At 39.6% G+C, this 19,391-nt stretch overlaps 1 protein-coding gene across 1 annotated transcript; it reads left to right on the top strand.

The window, feature by feature from the left end:
- Nucleotides 1-5: 5 nt before the first annotated feature.
- BLMH (bleomycin hydrolase) lies at nucleotides 6-19,000 on the top strand (the record flags this gene model as incomplete). The annotated part of the gene is made up of 11 exons (XM_009572276.1): nucleotides 6-60; nucleotides 516-625; nucleotides 1,285-1,426; nucleotides 2,668-2,756; nucleotides 4,087-4,179; nucleotides 8,095-8,250; nucleotides 8,742-8,900; nucleotides 8,999-9,066; nucleotides 9,489-9,606; nucleotides 12,103-12,172; nucleotides 18,636-19,000. Coding segments are annotated over 11 exons (1,212 nt in total), but the record flags the coding sequence as incomplete, so codon positions are not given.
- Between the last annotated feature and the right edge of the window lie 391 nt (nucleotides 19,001-19,391).

The raw sequence follows: 19,391 nt of genomic DNA, 5'->3' as shown, positions 1-19,391 counted from the left end.
AGGTCTTCCAGCACGCCGTGCCCGCCGAGGGCAAGCCCGTCACCAACCAGAAGAACTCCGGTAAAGGGCTCCCCGGGGGCCAGCGCGGGGGGCCGGTGCGGGCGGTGGGGAGGGGTGCGCTCCCTCGGCGGCTCTGCCGTTTGGGGAGTGAATGATGTAATGCTGACTGCACTCCCGGGAGCCTCGGCTGCCTCTGAAGTCCTTCTGTCAGGCTCGGAGCAAAATTGAATCCCTGCAGCATCCTCTTGAGTTAATAACAGTCTTTAGACTTGCAGCGTTTGCCTTTTTCCCTTCTGTATAGTGTAAGATAAAATCAGTTGAGACCTGCATTTGCAATAAAAGATTTCTGAACGTCTCATGAGCGTTTTGGTGTTTTACAATCCCAGCCAGAACAGTGGGCCAAAGGCTTGAGGCGGAACGGTGTCACGAATCTTGTGTTAAAAAAAAAAAAAAAAAAAACAACTTACGCAGCTCTTAAACATTCCAGTTTAATTCTTGTTCCTTTGATCTCTCAGGGAGATGTTGGATCTTTTCCTGTCTCAATGCAATGCGTCTTCCTTTCATGAAGAAATACAACATTGAAGAATTTGAATTCAGCCAGTCGTATCTCTTTTTCTGGGATAAGGTACAGTAGTACGGGTTGCAGATTGTGCTAGGATGGTTTATGCAGTCAGGTATTAGTATTGAAACAGAATTTCTTTTAGGCTGGACTATCTTAACAACGCAGGTGGAAAACGTACATGAGACGAAACTTCAAAAGTTCTTTAAATATGTATTTCAAGTGTGGGTTGAGCAAAGTGGGACTTTCAGCTTGAGAAGCGAGTTGTCAAGATGTCAATGTTTTGGAACAGTAAAAGTCTTCTTTCAAGTGCTGTGCGTATTTCAAAAGTTACTTGTAGGAGGCTCAGGGGAAACATGACTGTGACTTTCTGTTGAGCTTTCAGTCGTGCTTGTGACCTACTGATCTGCGAGCTGTGTGCCTGTTTTTTTCCCCTAAGGGAAATCGAGAAAATCTAGTACTAGTTTGGGCCAGGCTTCATTGCATAACTTCTGTTTCACATTTCCTGTTCCCCTACCCTCAAGCTCTGTGCTAACCCACTCCTAAATATTTGGTCTGTAACAGAAATAAATTTATAGGATAAGCCCTGGAATGCTGGGGGGAAAATAAGCACTTCAGTATATGAGCAGAAGGTAGCTTCATCTAGTTAGGACTTCCGAAGAACTGACTACTCAGGAATGAATGTCACACTTAAAATATCTATTTTTCCTGCCTGTCCATTACAGGTCGAACGTTGTTACTACTTTTTAAATGCCTTTGTGGAAACGGCTCAGAAAAAGGAGCCTGTGGAAGGAAGACTGATACAGTTCCTGCTCTCCAACCCCACGAATGATGGTGGACAGTGGGATATGTTGGTTAACATCATTGGTAAGAGAATTGGTCACTAGGAACCCTTCCTGAAATTGCACGCTGTTTGAGAGATGAGGAATGAAATAGAAGTTGAGTTTGAGACCTGGGAGTTTGCTAAGGAACATGATGCCATTAGCCACTACCTTTTTTAATCAGAGACCTTTTTCATGCCAGCTTATAAATATTAGGCCTAAATCTTGTCTGGGATCTTCGCTCCTGCATACTGCTGCTGATGATAGAAGCTCAGAAGATCAACAGAAGTAATTAGATATCCCAGACTTTCCATGTCGTGAAAAGGTTCAGTCCCCTTTTACTTCAGTTTGTTTATATCCATGTATACAATTTTTATGGCACATAGTAAGGAAAAAACATTGCTAGACCAGGGTGCGTCTACAAGGCAGAAGCAAAACTACTCAAGAGTTGCAGCCTGAAGAAAGATGATATAAAGATCAGTGAGAGGGAAGTGATGTGGAATGTGGCAATGCTGGTCTTACAAAGATCCAGTTTAAGCGGGATCCTCCTTACACTGATTAAGGAGATACTTCTCCATGTCTGAATTACACTGGCTGTGGCTTTCATTTGTATTGTGAAACAATGTGACACCTTTGTAAGTCAACAAGCCAATAATGTAAGTTTAGAATCACAAAAGGAATTTGTTTTGTTGAAGCCTGGAGGTTACTTTTTTCCCATCCAGTTGTTATAAATATTTAATCAGGGCAGAAAAGATTTTGGATGCTGCTGTTACATCCAGAGCCTTGAATGGTGTGATCTTTGATTGGTACCATAACATAGGAGGCAATTGAGCTGTGTTTAATAAATGTTGAGGAGGAAAGGAGACTGGGAAGTTAGTCACTTAACCTTAGATAAAATACATGGAATAATTCATAAAAGGCTTAGTTGTTTAGAAGATATTTCACGAGCTTAATTTTCAAGTAATCAGGGTTTTTTTCTGGTGAAAAGAGCTTCTTAAAAAGCACTAATTAGTTTAGAACTTTTAAGCATTGAATTAAATGATACCGAGCCATTCAGGGATTCCACCTTTTGGGATCCCTGTGGAATGCAGATCAGAAGTCAAGAGTCAGTCACAAGTTAAAATGTAAAATTTGAGTACTTGTAACCTTAAAATAAGAGACTTTCTCTTATAATCTCTGCACAAAACCCAACTATATTTAGCTTTTATGTGGGTATAAGCGGAAGCACTAGCATCTGCCGAGTGGAAAAAACAATTGTTAACCCATAGTTTTATTACTTTCCTTTAGAAAAGTATGGTGTTGTCCCCAAGAAATACTTCCCGGAGTCTCATACCACAGAGGCTACTAGAAGGATGAATGAGATCTTGAATCATAAGGTAAAATTGATTTAGATGATACAATTAAAGAAAGAGAAGGGATGGAAATGACCCTGCTCTAGGTGTTCCTAGCCACCTTAATTTCTCTTTATTGACCAAAGTATTAAGTGCATCTTGGCAACTTAACTTGGTTTTATTCAAAAAACAGCCTAAAGTCTCAGCGAAGTCTGATGTTAATCTTGAAACATGGAGCCCTAAAGTGTGTTTATGGAAGATGGCTGTTGCTGGGCTTCAGTAGCTTGAAAGTACCTCACATGGTTTTAGTAGCAATTGTTCCTAATACTCAAATTTCCAAAAAGTTAATTCTTGATGTGTGGCTGATTAAGTCTGTTTCTGCAAAACTAGCACTTGGCCTCTAGGTGACTTTTTTCCACCCCCTCAGTATTTCATCTACCAGTATGCCAAGGTTTCTAGAGGTTACTGCCAAATTTGATGGAAAAGATTAAAAAAAAAAGTATTTTCAAAACACTGAGTCTTAAAAATTGGCTTTCAGTATAGAAGTGTGCAGCTTTGTCTGAAGGAAGGTGTAATCTTGCTCCCTGAACTACAGAATTGAATTAATCTGGGAAGATGCTAGTGTAGGTAGCTAGATAAAAACACAATTAAAGCATTTTTTTGCAGTGGGCTTTGATTGTTTTTCTTCGAGTTCATATGCTACATACTCAGGGAAGATTGCCTGCTGAAATCCATATAAAAAATGTAAAATGTGCTGAAATGAGCTTAGACATAATGAATGGTGTTAATGTTGTTCTAGTCTTGAACATTGCAAACCAGCTGGTCTTGTGGGATCTCCACTCACTGTTCCTGGCCTTATGGATGGTGACAGTAATGGGAAGTGTGTGCTCTTCTTACTGCATTTCTGCATGCAGTGGGGAAATGCTCCATTCTTTTTATCAACCAAGAGATCAATTATGCATTAGAATTGCAAAATAAATTTTACAGTATGAAGACAGTCTGCTCTGTGAGTCACAGAGGTGGTGATGTGTATGGATGTTGCGGCATCGGTTACAGAACTGAGAAATCAAGCCTTAAGAAGAGCTAATGGCTGTAAGCTTCAAATCAATGGTTGGAAAATAGTAATTGAGTTGCAACTATTTGTTAATTTCTGATAATTTTTTTGTGATCTTTTACTTTTAAATCATTAAATTATCTTGATTTTTTTTTAAAGAATCAGTATCTAACAAAGCCTTCTGGAAGGGATTTTCTTTTCATTTTGAAAACATGTTATGAAGAGTAAAATAGGTGCTTGAAACAACCAGATAGGAAGTTCTGAAAACTGATTAGGTGGCATCTTTCATACAGTTATAATAATGACTTTCTCTTTAAACAGATGAGAGAATACTGTTTGCGGTTAAGAAATATGGTGGAAAGTGGGACAATTAAAGGAGAACTTTGTGCTGCAATGGACACAATGATAGAAGAGGTAAATATACTTTTGTGACATGAATCTTCTTGGAACACAAGGCTAGAATGGATGAGATTTCTTGCTTACTCTTGTTCTATAGCTATTGGATCACCCAAAATAAGTGCCTTTTGCTTGCCTAACTGGGAATGTTTTGTATGGCAGTGTGCTTGGAGGTATTCAAGTGAATTTCTTTGAAGTGGCTTGTTGCTTATCTCATTCTGAGTTTTTTCTAATACTTCCAGATAAATATCTTGAATTTATAGTTTCCAAAACTATGACATTTGGGCAGAGACATCTGCCCCTTTCTGTAGGAAAGCAGCATTTTGTATCTTGAGAGGTCAAAATAGCGGCCTATCAGGCTTTTATAAATAGTAGGAAACGGGCAGGTTGAAAATTGCATTCTGATGGCTTCGAATGCAGAATCTTGCAGCATGAGTGTTGTTGCAGAAATTCCCCACAAGAGAGCAGAAAAGAACAACAAAAGGGAGTTCTCTGCATTATGTGAGCTGAACACAAGGCTGAAAATCCAGCTGTGTTCTGATACTGGGGGGCAGCAGAGAAAGGAATCACAGCATCTGTTTCTGGCTGTGTGAATTAACTCAATCAAATCAATCAGCGTGTCTGTAGTATGCATGTGTGTGTAGTGGCTGGCCCTCCATCTGGTCACACTGAATATGAGTGACCCATGTAATTTTTCTTGCTCAGTAGTCCTTACACTTGATTCTTAAATAGCCAAAAATAATTTAAAAAGTTCAGGCTGTTGTAGTTTGACCAAGTGCATGCATTTTAAAAAAAAGTACATATTTCATTTGTTTCTCAAACATACAATGCAAAGTGACCCAGTGGTTTTAATGTCTGTCTTTAGATATCTCAAGAAATCGAATGTTTTGGTTATGCGTATCAGTTTTTCTGCAATCCAGTAAACATCAGTATTAGGCAGAACCTCCCTTGGGCTATTTCGGTGAAGTTTCAGGCAGTTCCACTAATATGCAAGTATTGATTAATGTGTTAGTCTTACGGTCTTTGGAAATTCATCTTTGCACTTCATGTAAAAACCTGTAGCTTCTTTTTATCTAATTTTAAAGTTAGATTAAAAAAGAAAACTGATTCGTGTTCCTTGGGTTATATTACTGAAATGAAAACTTTTATGAAATGTATGCCTTAAGATCAACAGTAATTCTGTGCTCTGAGCCTACCCCAGTATGTTGCCGATCAGCACTTAGTTCAAAAGTGAATTAATAGAGCTTACATCCAGTGTGTGTGTCCAAAAGCCCTTGGACGATTTTACAGCAGAGATGAAAATCTTCCTAGAGATGTTCATTTTTAGGACAATTACATCCAGTTCACTGCAAACTGTCTCTTCATTTGTTTAGAGCATCTTGCCCTCTGACAAGGGATTCTGGAACTGGCATTAAAGGCTTATTAACTGATTGCAATTTGTCTGTTCTGTAAAAAGGTTATGCTTAATTCTCTGAAGTTAACACAGTATTTTCTCCTGCAGTAGTAATAGTGGTTTGCTATTGCAACTTAAGTGGATTTATTTTCAATAAACTTTGTAGTTGAAATGTGCAATTGCACCTGTCTTGTATACTTTAAAAACACTTAGTTTTAAAGGTTTGAGGTCATTCTTATTTAATGTATTTATATGTATATAAGTGGCATTGCATCTATTTTTGTATGTGTCAAAGCAGAACTTGGTTTTGTTCTGTGAAGTTTTGTTTGCATAGCAAATCTTGGTTTGCTCATGCTGGGAGGCAGTGCTCTAGCTAAAATGGAGCAGTTGTACTGGAACACAAGATTAAATATTCACTCCAGAACTGTATAAACATTCTTCTTATCAAACCAGCGCACAGTGGGTCAGAAGTTGAAATCAGTGCAGTGCATGTGATTGAATTTTTCTTCCTTTACTGTTCTCCTTTGTAGATTCTTCCTTATCAGGAGTGTTCTTCTTTTCCCCTCCTCGTTCATTTTGTTTTTAGCACAAGCCACTATATGTTTGCCTTATCTTGGCTCTAGTTGTCACTAGAGTGATATAAGTTACCTTTTAGTTTAAATATGTCTGCTTATTTTATTTATTGATAGAGGAAGCTTGTGAGATACTAAGAGATGGCCTGTGATGGGTGTGGTGGCAAAACAATTGAGGGAGACCATTCCCAGGCTCCACTGCCTCTGTTAACTTGAGACTTTTGTCTCCATCATTTTCCTTCCTCTGGCTGGAGCCCGCTTGCTCGTTGCTCTCCTTTTAGGCGTTTTTCTTGCTTATTTTGTTTTCATAACCTCATCTCTCACCAGTTGGGGTTATCTGAGGTAATGTGGGTGTATCCACAGCAAATGCTACCTTTTGTGCAGTCTGTGCAAAATTAAATATTTGTAGTAGCTTAGGGATTTATATTTGCTCTTTAACATCTTTATTGAGAAATAAATGTGTGAGTTCTTCCAGTAAAAACATTAAGCCCACACTCTAGTTTAAACCCATAATCAATCTCTTCACTTGTTTTCTTAAATTACTTGGAGCAAGAACACCTTTGTATTTTGTGCACAGGCAAATAGTGTTACTTAGCACAAGCATTGCACTCCTTTTGCCGTCAGTACAAAGTGCACACTAGCACAAAGCTTGTTCTTATGGAGCCTTAGGATCCATATAAATCAGCTCAACCACCTCCAGAAAGAGTAAGTCAGCTTTGGGAAAGGTATTCTGTCTCCTCTCCTGTGAAAAGTCAGTGAGAGAAAGTGTGAAGACTGACAGCCTAGGAAAGCTGGCACAAACCACAGGCATTGGATCCTAGTGCAGAAGGTGCAGTTGAGATTTGACTCCCCCTCCTCTTATTTTAAATAACCTGTTAGTTCCTTGCAAGGAAAAGACTTGTCTTGTGCTCAAGACATGGACAGAGCTGAAGTAGACCAGTGTCAGCTGAAGTAAAACAGATTCAAAGCTGTTTCGATATGATTGAATTCTCTCTCCCCAGAGTACCTGTGGCAGGTCCTGCTAAATATCCCTAAAGACAGTCATCTGGTACACTGCCTACGCGTTAGGACATTTTACGATAAGCTCTGTGAGAAAGTACAGTAGTGATTCTTAAATGCAGTTTCATATTCTGATTTATAGGGAGGCTGATGACTTGAAATCTGGTCACCTTTTTGTGCTAAAAAGCTAAAAGAAAGCTGCCAGCTGTGAAGGATGTTGCAGTCAGCAGGCAGGGATCTTGAATTAAATTACATAACCTGCCAGCTCAACCCTAAACCGAAACACTGTTAAATGTATTAAAACAGGCAAGAATATTATTCTAGGCTTTTGAAAAGAAGCAAAGGCCCATCTTCGAAATCCAAATGAACATTCCAGGAAAAAAGGGATTAGTATAGGGGAAACACTGGGATAAAATGCTTTGCTGTATGCATGTTAGAAGGTCTGGTTTGTCTCTGTGTGGGGCAAACCACCTTGTGGAACAGGGGATGCTGAATGCTTAAGCCTTTCTAGAATCAGTTTGATAAAGTTTCTCTTGCACTGGGAAAGTATCTTGTTGGGGGAGCTTCAGAATTACTTACAAAATGTTGGAATGAGACTGGGCAGTGTATTGGCTTTTGCTTTTGGCTGCTGCATTCCTAGGATAAACTGGAATGTATATGTTCAACCTTAAGGTTCTGTTTTGCCTGATAGATTGCCTGAGAACAAAGAGTGTAAGAATGGAGAGAGATGCTGTTGATTTTCTGTGGCCTTTTAGGTTGATTTTGAACTATTGAAACGCCTAGATTTCCAGAGCTGAATACAAATAATTCATATGTGTACGTTTATTCATGTTCTTCAAAGGTGGACGTTAAGATCCCCTTTCTCCAGCTGGTTCTCACGTGAAGTCCATTCATCAGTGGCACTGCTGTGGTAGGAGAGGCAGACCTGCATGTTTCAGCAAGTTCACAGCTGTTTGCTTCTCTGAGCAGGTATTCAGAATAGTGAGTACTTGCCTGGGCAGCCCTCCGGAGACCTTCTGCTGGGAGTTCCGGGATAAGGAGAAGAACTACCACAAATATGGCCCTGTGACACCGGTCCAGTTCTACAATGAGCATGTGAAGCCTTACTTCAACATGGAGGACAAGGTTAGGGGTGCTGAAAGGCTGTAGCTTCCCAAGACCTTTTTTTGCTGCTAAGCCACTTATTTTCCACTGTTTCCACCCCTGTGACTGCACCATATGGGATGGATACCACTCCCACAAGTCAAAGATAGCCCTATATTTATTCTCCCCATTCTCCTGTTTGTGCTCTACCCTTCAATGAGTGTGATCTCGCATTACACTTCCACAATGATTTTGTAATGATAAAATATGTCATGACCTAATCAGTCATAAAATGCCGTAAGAGAGCAGGAGTAACATGCAAAGCTGCTGTGCCACAGTTATGAGGTGAACTTCTAAAACAAAAAAACAAACAAACAAAAACTTAAACCTGGTATTTCAGCCAAGTGGCTTGTTTGCTAATGGGACAGACAGCTAGCTGGGACAAAAGCAGCTCTCTGAAATCCACCTAGATTCACTTCTCAAAGATTTCAGTTAAGCTGCACCTTAATTTATGACATCTTGGTTTTTGGCAGATTTGTCTAGTGAACGATCCTCGACCTCAGAACCCATACAACAGGCTGTATACAGTGGAGTACCTGGGCAACATGGCAGGAGGGAGGAAAACGCTCTATAACAATCAGCCTGTTGATGTCTTGAAAAAATTGGCTGCAGCATCTATTAAGGATGGCGAGGTTTGTTTGGTTTCTGTTTGTGGATGGCATGGCGTGACTCTTGTAATGTAAAACTCACTGGGATATGGCCTAGACATGACTCTTCCTTCTATTTGTAGGCTGTGTGGTTTGGCTGCGATGTTGCAAAGCACTTCTATGGCAAGCTGGGAATCAATGACATGAATATGTAAGTAAAAAATCAAAACAGAATACCATTTGGGATACTTGGCTAGGACATAACAGTGCTTTGGCTGCTTAAGAAACTAATTTGTCCATACTTTGGATTATATACCCAAAAAGAGTATATTTAAGTAATTCAGCAGCAGCAGAAATGTTGTGGGTTTTTTCCACTTGTTAGCTAAAATATTAATCCTTTAAAGATGCGCTACAAGAGATTGTTAAATATTCTTACTCATTTGGATTGTCTAGTATCTGGTCAGAGAAACTCCCAAAGGGATCAGTTTTTGCATTTATTCTGACACTAAAAATAGTTGAACTTACACGCCTGTGCAGTGGCTCCTGGGACAGGGCAGTCTACTGATTCTCTGATTTTCTGGTGAGAATCCTCCCTGCGTCCTTTTTGATATTGCTTATGTGGCTTTCTAATAGATTTAATCATGAGCTGGTGTTTGGTGTCTCTGTCAAGAACATGAACAAAGCAGAACGATTAATCTTTGGAGAATCAATGATGACCCATGCCATGGTCTTGACGGCTGTCACCGAGAAGGTAAAGTCTCTCTCCACAAGTTCTGATGCTTGCACAGATGTATTTGAATATTCTGGCAGCTTGTTTATGTGTTCTGGGCTCATTCACAGCATGTAAGCTGTTCTGCTAGAGTTCAGCATGTGTGCCACAACACCCTGCTGCACAAGGCCTAGGTTGTCTATTCTCCCTGTGTTGTTTGTGTCAGTGTTCAGAACTATAAATATTTAACAAGGAGGGAAGAATTTTGGACAAGTCAAGGGCTTCTTTCCTTCTGCCCACAAACTTTTATTGGAGAAAGGGAAAAGCAAGTTAGCTTCTATTTTTAAGATACCAGAAAACCTACATTAACTGATTTTTAAATACAGATTCTGATGTATTTTGCTGAGCAGGAAATCTAGTATGACAGTGAGTATTTCCTACCCTATCCCATTCGATGGGTCAGTCCAATTTGCATTTGACAGCATGAAGCTCCTTCTGTTAAAATGCCAGAGGCGCTTTGCAACAATCTTAACCTCCTGCAACTCACTGGCATGTGACCTCTCTGACCTACTCATAATTAGGAAGAAAAATGGTGTCCAAAATAGCTCTGTGGCAGACAGTAGGCTGAGATGAATCCACAACTAAATCTGCTCCTGGCAGCATAACAAAGCACATATGAAGTAAAAAGAACCATGTGAAAATTTACAACTCAGGGTTATCTGCAATGTTGATGTTTTCCATTTATTTCCAGAAGTTGTCATTATTAATAAGTTTCTTTGAAATGATTTCTTCCTGTCCAACATGACCTTGGCTTGAGAAATAACAGCTTGCATAGAGCTGAAAAAGTTTGCTTGAGCTCTGGAGTTTGAGGACTTGAGGTGGGACTGCTGAGTCATAAGCATTTTTACAACTCCATTTAACTTTTCCTGTTGTGTTCTGTGTTCTGAGCTCTTAACGCTTTTATTTTGTGCATCAGATTGCATGAACACATCTTTAAAAAAATGTTTTTCAGTTAGATACTAAAAATGATACTTTTTTAGTGTTCAAAACCTATTTATCTATTCACAACTGAAATGTGTATATTTGTACTTATTGTACCTAGTTACTGGCTGCACTTCATTGGCAGCTATAGTCTATGGTCTGTATTTTTAAATTCATACTTTTGGATGCCTAAATGTATAGTTGCATAAAATGTGATCAAATGTGACCTGATTTCTTTAAGAAAAGGATGTGTATAGAATCAGTATAAGATGGATGGTATATCTAAAATCAAAAGATAGTTTAAAGGAAATTATCCTAGAACAAGTTCAGTATTTAGAGGCTTTTCCACATCCAAAATGGACTAAGTTGTTTCTACTTTTTGCTTGAACATGTTGTCTTATATTAAACCTTAACTTAATCTAGAGGAGCTTTGATAAACTGAGTTGTAAAATGTAATACTTTGGATTTACCTACTTCATAAAAATGCTTTGAAGATTTAAAAAATCCTATTATGATTTTACAACATAAAAAATTGATGTGGATTAAATGCACCTTTTGGTTAAAAACTTACTGTACATAAACATGTTTATCCCAGTGTCTATATAATAGCATCAGGAGTTGACTTGTCCTCAGTCTGGTAGCTCTCCAGTGTCTCATTTTAAGGACTGCCTATATTTTTTTAAAGTGAGAATAGAAGCAACACAACAATATCCTTTGAATATTAAAAATGAATTTGTGGGATGTTTTCCAGGTTAGTTTTTTGCATTTAAAAAATAATACGTAGTAGCAAAAGAATAACTATTCTTTGGTTCCTCAAGGGACTTGCTGTTTCCTCATGAGAGGCTGCTTGAAGGAAGCAACAGTTCACTTTGTGGCACAGCAAGCCTATGAAGGTGTTTTCAGTGCTTTTATGTACTTGATAGATTTGAACCAGACTTCAGATATACACAATGCAGCTAGAATACGGCATGTTTCTGAACATGACATCAAATGTACTTCATGCTTGTTAGAAGCCTTGTATATCTTTCAAAGCACCAGACCTGGACCTGTGTCCTTCAGCTAGGTTCAAGTGTTCGTGCTAGCTCTTACTAATACTGTTCTAAATTATTACAGTTGCTTCATTGCCCTTGTTCCTTTCCTCTGATTCCTCATTCAAGCAAGTTGTGCATTCTGCATTTCAGAAGGCCTCCATGTCCTGGCAGGTGATACGGAAGGCTGCTTAAATTCTGTCAGTCAGTTAAGTCCAAACTTGAATTTAGTTCAATTTAAGTTTTCTGGTTAAAATAAATATTTATTGCAGGCTCTCTTCTTGACCACGTTTCCTCATTTTATGTAAGCAGATAGACAAGTATTTTAGAAAATACAGGGTTTTTTTTTCAAAATACATTTCTCCAACCATTAGCAAGAAACTATTGTCTGAAACTTGCCAATGCCTATAGACTTTTGGGAGTGGAGCTCTGTGGTTTGCTGGTGCTGGATTTAGACTTGGAAGGGTTGGCTGCTGTAAAGTCACATGGTCCTTCACTACTGAATAGCCATCAACTTGTTTTGTCACAGGATGGGCAAGAAGAGGCATTTGAAAAATGGAGAGTGGAAAATTCCTGGGGTGAAGACCGTGGTAATAAAGGTAGAGTAACTTATAGTCACAGGAACAGAAAATGGAACTTAGTGTTTGGAAATAAGGAGGTGGAGGGGGGAAAGGGGGTGTGCTGTGTGTCGTTCACCAGGACATGCATGAAACAAGCCTGCAAACAGCATATGGATCACTGAGTTATGGCACTGTCTTCCTGGAAGACAAACATTTTTCACTTAAATGTGATTTAAATCTAAGTAAATCGAATGTAAACATTGAATGGAGGTGCAGGAAATGTTGCAGGATAAACTTGACACTGTGGTTGCAAGTTCAACTGCAGAGGCAATTGCATTTTTTGGGAGATGGATGCTAACACTTCTTGACAGACAGGGCATCTTTGTCCCAAAGGCAGGAGGACAAGGTTGACAGAAGCACCTATGGAGGCTGGAACTGGAATGCTGAGTATAGCTCAATGATATGGGGCATATCTTGCCCTTGCACTACGGCTTTTGACAATCCAATAACCAAACTGTTTAATTTGTGTATGGAAGGTAATGGGAAGATCCTTGTAGACTTCAGGTAAAGTTCATATAATGAAGTATTTAAACTTTGATAAAATAACTTTTTTAAGGTTGATTAGTTTATTGCTGTGAAGCTGCTTATTTTCCTAAGCATTGTATACCAGTTTGCTGTTGATCACAAGTAAATTGCCAGCTATTATCCCTGTCAAAAAGCAGTAGCTGTAGGAGTTTGACAGATGTGGTAGGGAGAGAGCAGAACCTTTGTTATTTTGTTGCTTATAATCTTTTGCTGCAGAACACAAGTCTGAAAAATCTGGTAGTATTAGTCTGAAAATATGGTAGTACTTCTCTGAAATACCAACAATTCCAGTGGGCATGTAAACCAATCTTTTAATAGAGGGACAATAGATACACGATGCTTCGCAGTATCAAGTAAGGTAGCATCACTTCCAAGAACTGCGCTGTATAGAAATGCTTTCACCTTCTAGTATGAAAGTAGAAATAAAGACTTCACTGCAATACTTTTAAATGTACTAAAGTTTTTAGTAACAGAGCTAAGCTTAAATCTGTATACTACAGCTGTCTCATCTTTGGGACCTCATGCTGGCTGTGGCTGATACTACTTAATCTTCCTGAGTCATGTGCGAAACCTAAGTGGTTTATATTTTCTTTTAAAGCACTGTTTGTCAATCACTGCAAGCTTTTACTTACTGATTTTGTAGATGAGGAAATGAGGGTATGGCTGGTTGCAGCTTGTGCTGTGAACAGCTGTAGTGTAAACTGTTCCAGCTCTAACACCTGTGTGTAAAAAAAAAAATCATAATTGTGCTGAAAACATGACCTGCGGCATCCTTGCAGTGTTCCTCTCTGGTATGACCAGCACTAGCAACAACAAAATCCAGTTACGTGCAGTTCAGCTCATGCCAGGTTTTCTTCATGAACTTGCTTTCTTGTTGATGACTGTCTCAGCCTGCACTATTGTTCTTTTAAAAAGGCTTTGTGAGCGCTGTAGGGCCCTAGCAGGCTGGATGTGCCAGCCTGGCATGGCCCATGGGCAGGCAGTGTGGACAGAATGGTGACTCACAGCTGAGCGGTGGCTTAGGAGATTGCTTCTAGTTGCTTCCCTGCTCAGCCTGGGGGTGACTGAAGAGTGCTGCTCTGCCTGGTTAGAGGGCCAGCTCTGACCTCCCCTGGCCCTTGGTGAGCGGGGCCGATAGTGTGGGAGCGTTTCTGCTTGCTCTGCCAAGGCCTGCAGTCAGTCAGCTTTTCCTAAATGACTGGAGTAGAGCGAGATCTCCATGATTTCTGTCATATCTTATCTGAGACAGGCCGGATGTGGACTCAGCCATGGCATAACTCACTGATGAGCATGCCAAGCCAGACTTCAGTGTGTCCCAGGGCATAACACAATAGTCATTGCTGACCACATTTTTCTGTAGCAGATTAATCCCAAATGTTGTGCTTACAAGATTTGGTATAGCTGAAATTTCCCAGGATGTCTGTGGTTTCTTCTGGGAATAGACTATTTCTGGAAAACTCTCTTTTAGGATGTGGTCTTATTCATAAGCTTTTGGTATCTTATACATGAACAGCTAATTAAAAGATAGAATATTCTTGGAACAGTGTCTTGGTTTATGTTCTGGCCCCTTGGTCTTGCAGTAGTATCTGTTCTGAGTTAGCTGTCTACAGTCACAGCAAAGTATTCCGATAAAAATCTTTAGTCTTGACAAAACAATGAAACTGTGTTGATGTTCAGCCTTCAAGGCTCGTCAATGTGACAGTAGTAAAATATACTTTGGAATGTTGGATTAAGTAAAGAAGCCAAATCAATACTAAAAAGAAGTAACATCAAAACTTTTCTTGTCTCCAAATACAAACTAGTAACAACTTTGTTAAGCATCTTTATGTATAATAGAGAATGTAAAATATAAAAATGCCTGGTTAGTTGTGCTCTTATTGTCAAACACTTTGTTTTGAGACACTCCAGATACTTGGTTTGTGATGTTAGCTGCTACTAGTGTTAGAGGAATGCTTCCAGGAAGGAAGTGCCTCACTCAGCTTGCTTTACAACTGCTCCGTGTGGACTTTGGTTAGAACATTACTCCAAATGTTCTGAAGTTAAGAGGTGTCTGTCAGCAACTTTGATTGTGCTAGCCATATATGCTCCTTGGCCATGGTTCAGAGTTGTTCTTTTTTAAAACTGCAGAAAGACTGGGCTTAATTTCAGGATACTGGCTGCTACTCCCAAACCACAGTGCAGTAGACTGAAGCCTGACACTGCTAGTAAAAATTGTACCTGTTGAGCTGTGACTGAACAGCAGCAGTTCTGTGCTAGTGTTACTGGGCTGGAGCATCAGTGAATGCTCTGTCGGAGCTGTGGAGGCTGTAATCGATGCATGTGGAGAGCTGCATGCATTTTTGGCTTTCTTCTCTTTTAAGCACGTAATCCAACATCAAAAAATAAAAACTACAGCAACTAGAAATGAAAGAAGTGTAGTGCCTCAAGCTTTAAGTTAGGAATAACACTAAATTAACCCAGTTAGCTAATCATCTTTGAGTATTACTTGAACTTGTTTGCCAGCTTTGTAAGCTTAACTTGTTACTTGGTTTGCAGTAACAGTTTAATTCTCCTTAGACATTATCTCTTTTCCAAATATGGATTCACTTTTCAAGAATAAGTTCTTCTAGAGCCATTTAAGAGAAGCTAGTTGTTCTTTTGAAATATAATGGGACCCCAGAGTGACTTGAATAAACCCTGCCCGTACCTTGTATGCATGTATTGTATGCATGCCATCTATATGAACTTTTCTGGGTGAGTCACTGTCACTTATCTGTTTTGTACTGGTAGAGACAATGGTCTCTGGGAAGTCTTGCTCGCTGTCTATATTTTGTTTTGGTTAGGAAGTTGCCTGGACAAGTGCCTTGACAGAAAATCCCATCAGAACTAGGAAGCTTGATTCTATTTCAGACTACTTTTTTCAAGGAGGTGAATCCCTGAATGATTTTCTTAGGTATGACCAAACAACCCACTGTTGAGCTAAAGGTAATTGGGCATATCCTTCAGAGCTCATTCTCAAACATAAGAGGTCACTTGACAGGGTTTCCTCCCCTTCCTCCTGCACTGCTTTTTCACTCTTCAGCATCCAGTACTAGCTGGTGTAGGAGGGTGAGGATTTGTAGTCTGTCCTAACTCTTGCTATGCTGCCAAGTCTGTCTGGCAGTGATTTTTTTCTTATCTGCCTTGTTAAGGAATTGGGAAGCTGTGCTTGGGTAAGTCCAGTGCAGAGAACCAGAATCCCCATCAGTAAAGAGGCAGCCAAGAATGATGTTAAATTTGGCATATCCCAGTTGAGGCCCAGTTGGGTGTGGGGGATACAAGTAAGCCCCAACTCCATTATTTCTTGGACAGGATGATAAAGGGTACAGCCTTCAACAAAACACCAGAGACTGGACTTCGAGTAATTAAAAAACAAATGACTTATCGTTGGTAGGAAATGGAAGTGTTTTTTCACATGGGGTCCCTCTTGCTTTGCTCTGAGTACAGTCTAAGGTGCCAGGTAACACCTGTTTCCCCAGACTTGCATGGTGCGGGACTGGAAGGACTGTGACTGCTGGTTTTTGGGTATCATGGGATGAAGTTATTTATATGCTCACACTCCGCGGAGTGGGCAGAACCGAATTCTTGTGGTAGCGCTTGCCCTGGAGAAAGGGAAGCCCTGGAAACAGCCTAGCATTGCCTCTCCTAAATATTTAGTAATTACATTCATATCTGTTGTAAAAGTGTTTCTTGGAATCCTGTTTTTCCTCAAGGAACAAACACAGCTGCTGACAAACATTGCTTGTTTTTTGAGGTAAAAAAGTCACTTCCCAGTCAAATATTTCCTTTCTGTGTTTTACTGGCACTTTGTCAGCCATACAGGCAAGTTTAATTATTCTGCTTACTCTTTTGTTCTGGAGACACAGTACATTATTACCTAACTTTGAACCCGGCTTATCCCATCGGATATCTTTTTTTAAAAGCAAGCAAGAGGGGAACACTAAATCACATTATCACATCCATTTGATAGGGGTCCATCTGCTTGTTTTGGCATGAAAAGAACTTTCTTGTGGTACATCTCCAGCTAGAAGTCAGCTCCCCTTTGACTTTTTTAATCTCTTGTACTGACTGTTGCATACTTACTCTTCTGCATGGAGACATTTTAAGGATTTAACTGTAGACACTTAGTGTCTTTATTCACATATGCGTGTATATGTATCATCCTGTAAGTACACTATGACAGAATGGCTTTGTTAATTTATTCTCCCTGTGGAGGAGTTAAGGCACAAGCACAAAGTGGCTTGTATGAGGTCCTTTGGGCAAGGGCTTTATTTTCAGGTGCCCAAATCCTAGGTTATGCAATAACCGGCAGACCGTTCATCTTCGACTGACCTCTCCCTGGCCAGCAGCTTGTCAGTTTCAAAATGCTGCGTGTTCAGGTTTTCCTTTAAGTTACAGAAATGTGGACCAGCCTCATACACAGAGGAGTACACTTTTGTAGTCAGGTGCTATGTTCTGTTACAACAAGATGCTGCTGTTGCAAGTTCTTTTCCGTATTCTGGCCTTAACATACAAATGCTTTGAGTAGAAGCAATAGATTAATTGCCTGAGGTAAAACTCCATTGTGTACCCTGCCCAGAAATGCAATAAACTTTTCTGTTTCTTTTGCTTCTGCCTGTTACCTGGATGGAATGCAGAGCTCAGGGTTGCCTTCGGCAGGCTCTTAGGTATATGTATTGCTGCGTATAAAGTATGTCTCCTTTTAATCAAGAAATTGATAATGGCTTTCATTGTGACACTGGGCACAGGCCTTCTCAAAGAGCGACCTTACTTATTTGCATGTTCTGAAGTTCTGCTTGATGTTTCCTTCTTGTTCAGACACTGCGATCCTAATCAGTGCTGTCAAGCTTTGAGATACAGGATGTCAGAAGCAGAGTTCATTATCCTCTCAGGGTGCAATTACTTGTTGGCTCTTGGGAGTGAGAGGTTTTTGTGTGTCCCAAGAACTCATATCCTGAAGAGAGAATAATCAAGGCAGCTCCCTTTGGCAGTGTTTCCAAAATGGCTTCTGGCTCGGATTACAATTGATAGGGTTTTTAATTTATGGGAATTATCTGATCTCTTACTTTAGAAACAAGATGGTGTAGATAGATGCATTTATTGTCCATATTCTTTGGACATTTTCTTGTTTCATTTGATTGTGTGATGATACTGTATAAGGACATGAGGAACTTTATTACATAAAGCCTTCTCGTCTGTCTTCTAAATACTTTCTTTCTCCCAGCCACTCTTATTTTCAGTTCACCTTGAATAGTTTGTTTCCAATGGTAGCTTTCTGCTAAAACCTGTGATACTCTAAATGTGACTTTCTTCTCTCAGTTCAAAGGCTGTTCACTGAAATTCTCAGTAAGAATGATATTAAGGGAGAAAATTAAGATTTAGTTCAGCCAAAGTGTGATTTAGATGGCTTTACGTTTGAGGAAAGCAGATGGCCTCCTTCTCTTACTGCAAGAACTAAACCAGCAAAATTTTCTTAAGCCAAAGATGGTTTGTATAGTCACCTGGAAAATTTCCCTTTTCTTACCAAAATCCTGAAAACTGCTAACGCCAGATACTCAGATAATCTTACATTCTGCCTTAAATACTATTTTTTTTTTTAAGGCACTGTAATTCACTTGAGTATTTTCAATGCCTATTTTAACAGAGGAAGCATAAATGATGAATATTCTGGGTCTTGTTTTTCCTAGCAGGCTTCTTCCTTGGTGTTTCAGTGTACATGAAGTACATTCGGTTAGCCTGTATGTTAATTTCTTTGTGATTTTTTTTCTTTGTCTTGAGACATATGAAGTATGACTAGGTCCCGTTTGTAATGCATCATTCATAGGTGAAACTTGTATATGTGACTGCTTCACTGTATTGGTAATGGTTCTGTGTTGTAATGAACTGTTTTCATCTCCAGGTTACCTGATCATGACTGATGACTGGTTTTCTGAGTATGTGTACGAAGTTGTGGTGGATAAGAAGCATGTACCAGAAGACATCTTGGCAGTGATGCAGCAGGAACCAATTGTTTTGCCAGCTTGGGACCCTATGGGGGCTTTAGCCAAGTGAACTACAGAATATTTGCCTCTTAATGGTCAACCAGAAGTAGATGCAATAGAGAATTCCAGTGGTGGGAAGCCATAGCCAAATGACAATGTGACCAAGCACTCAGCATGGTCCATATTCTTGAAATGTAAGTTAAGGATCCTTGGGAAATAGTGCTTTACTGACTTGGCTGAATAAAGCTCTCAGACAGGCTACTCCGCAAAACTGAAAAGGGAAAAACTCATAATGAAAATGTATTACAATTACTGTCAATGGCAGTTTGATTTTACCTTAAGTTTTTAATAAAAATCAGCATAGTAACTCAGTAGAATTATTTCGACTAGTATTTTCCCTAGAAAAGATGGCCATAAAAGAGGCCCTTCTTTAGAAGTAACAGCTAGGTGATTGTTAGAACAAATACATTGAGATACTTATAAATTAACCATCCATGGTCTGGCTTTACCATAAAAGAATGCCCAAAATATTTTATATATTTACATTTTTAGTTTTGCTGAAGTCTTGGAGGGGACATAAGAATTGAAACTGCTAAAAATTTTCTCTTCCAGCAGAATTGGGGGGGGGGAAACGGTTTCCAGTTTCACTTGTTTTTATTCTTCCATTATTGAGC

Source organism: Fulmarus glacialis, unplaced genomic scaffold, assembly GCF_000690835.1.
Source record: "Fulmarus glacialis isolate BGI_N327 unplaced genomic scaffold, ASM69083v1 scaffold39342, whole genome shotgun sequence".
Taxonomy (NCBI): Eukaryota; Metazoa; Chordata; class Aves; order Procellariiformes; family Procellariidae; genus Fulmarus; species Fulmarus glacialis.
Note: the sequence above shows the minus strand (reverse complement) of the source record. Positions and strands in the feature narration are given on the sequence as shown.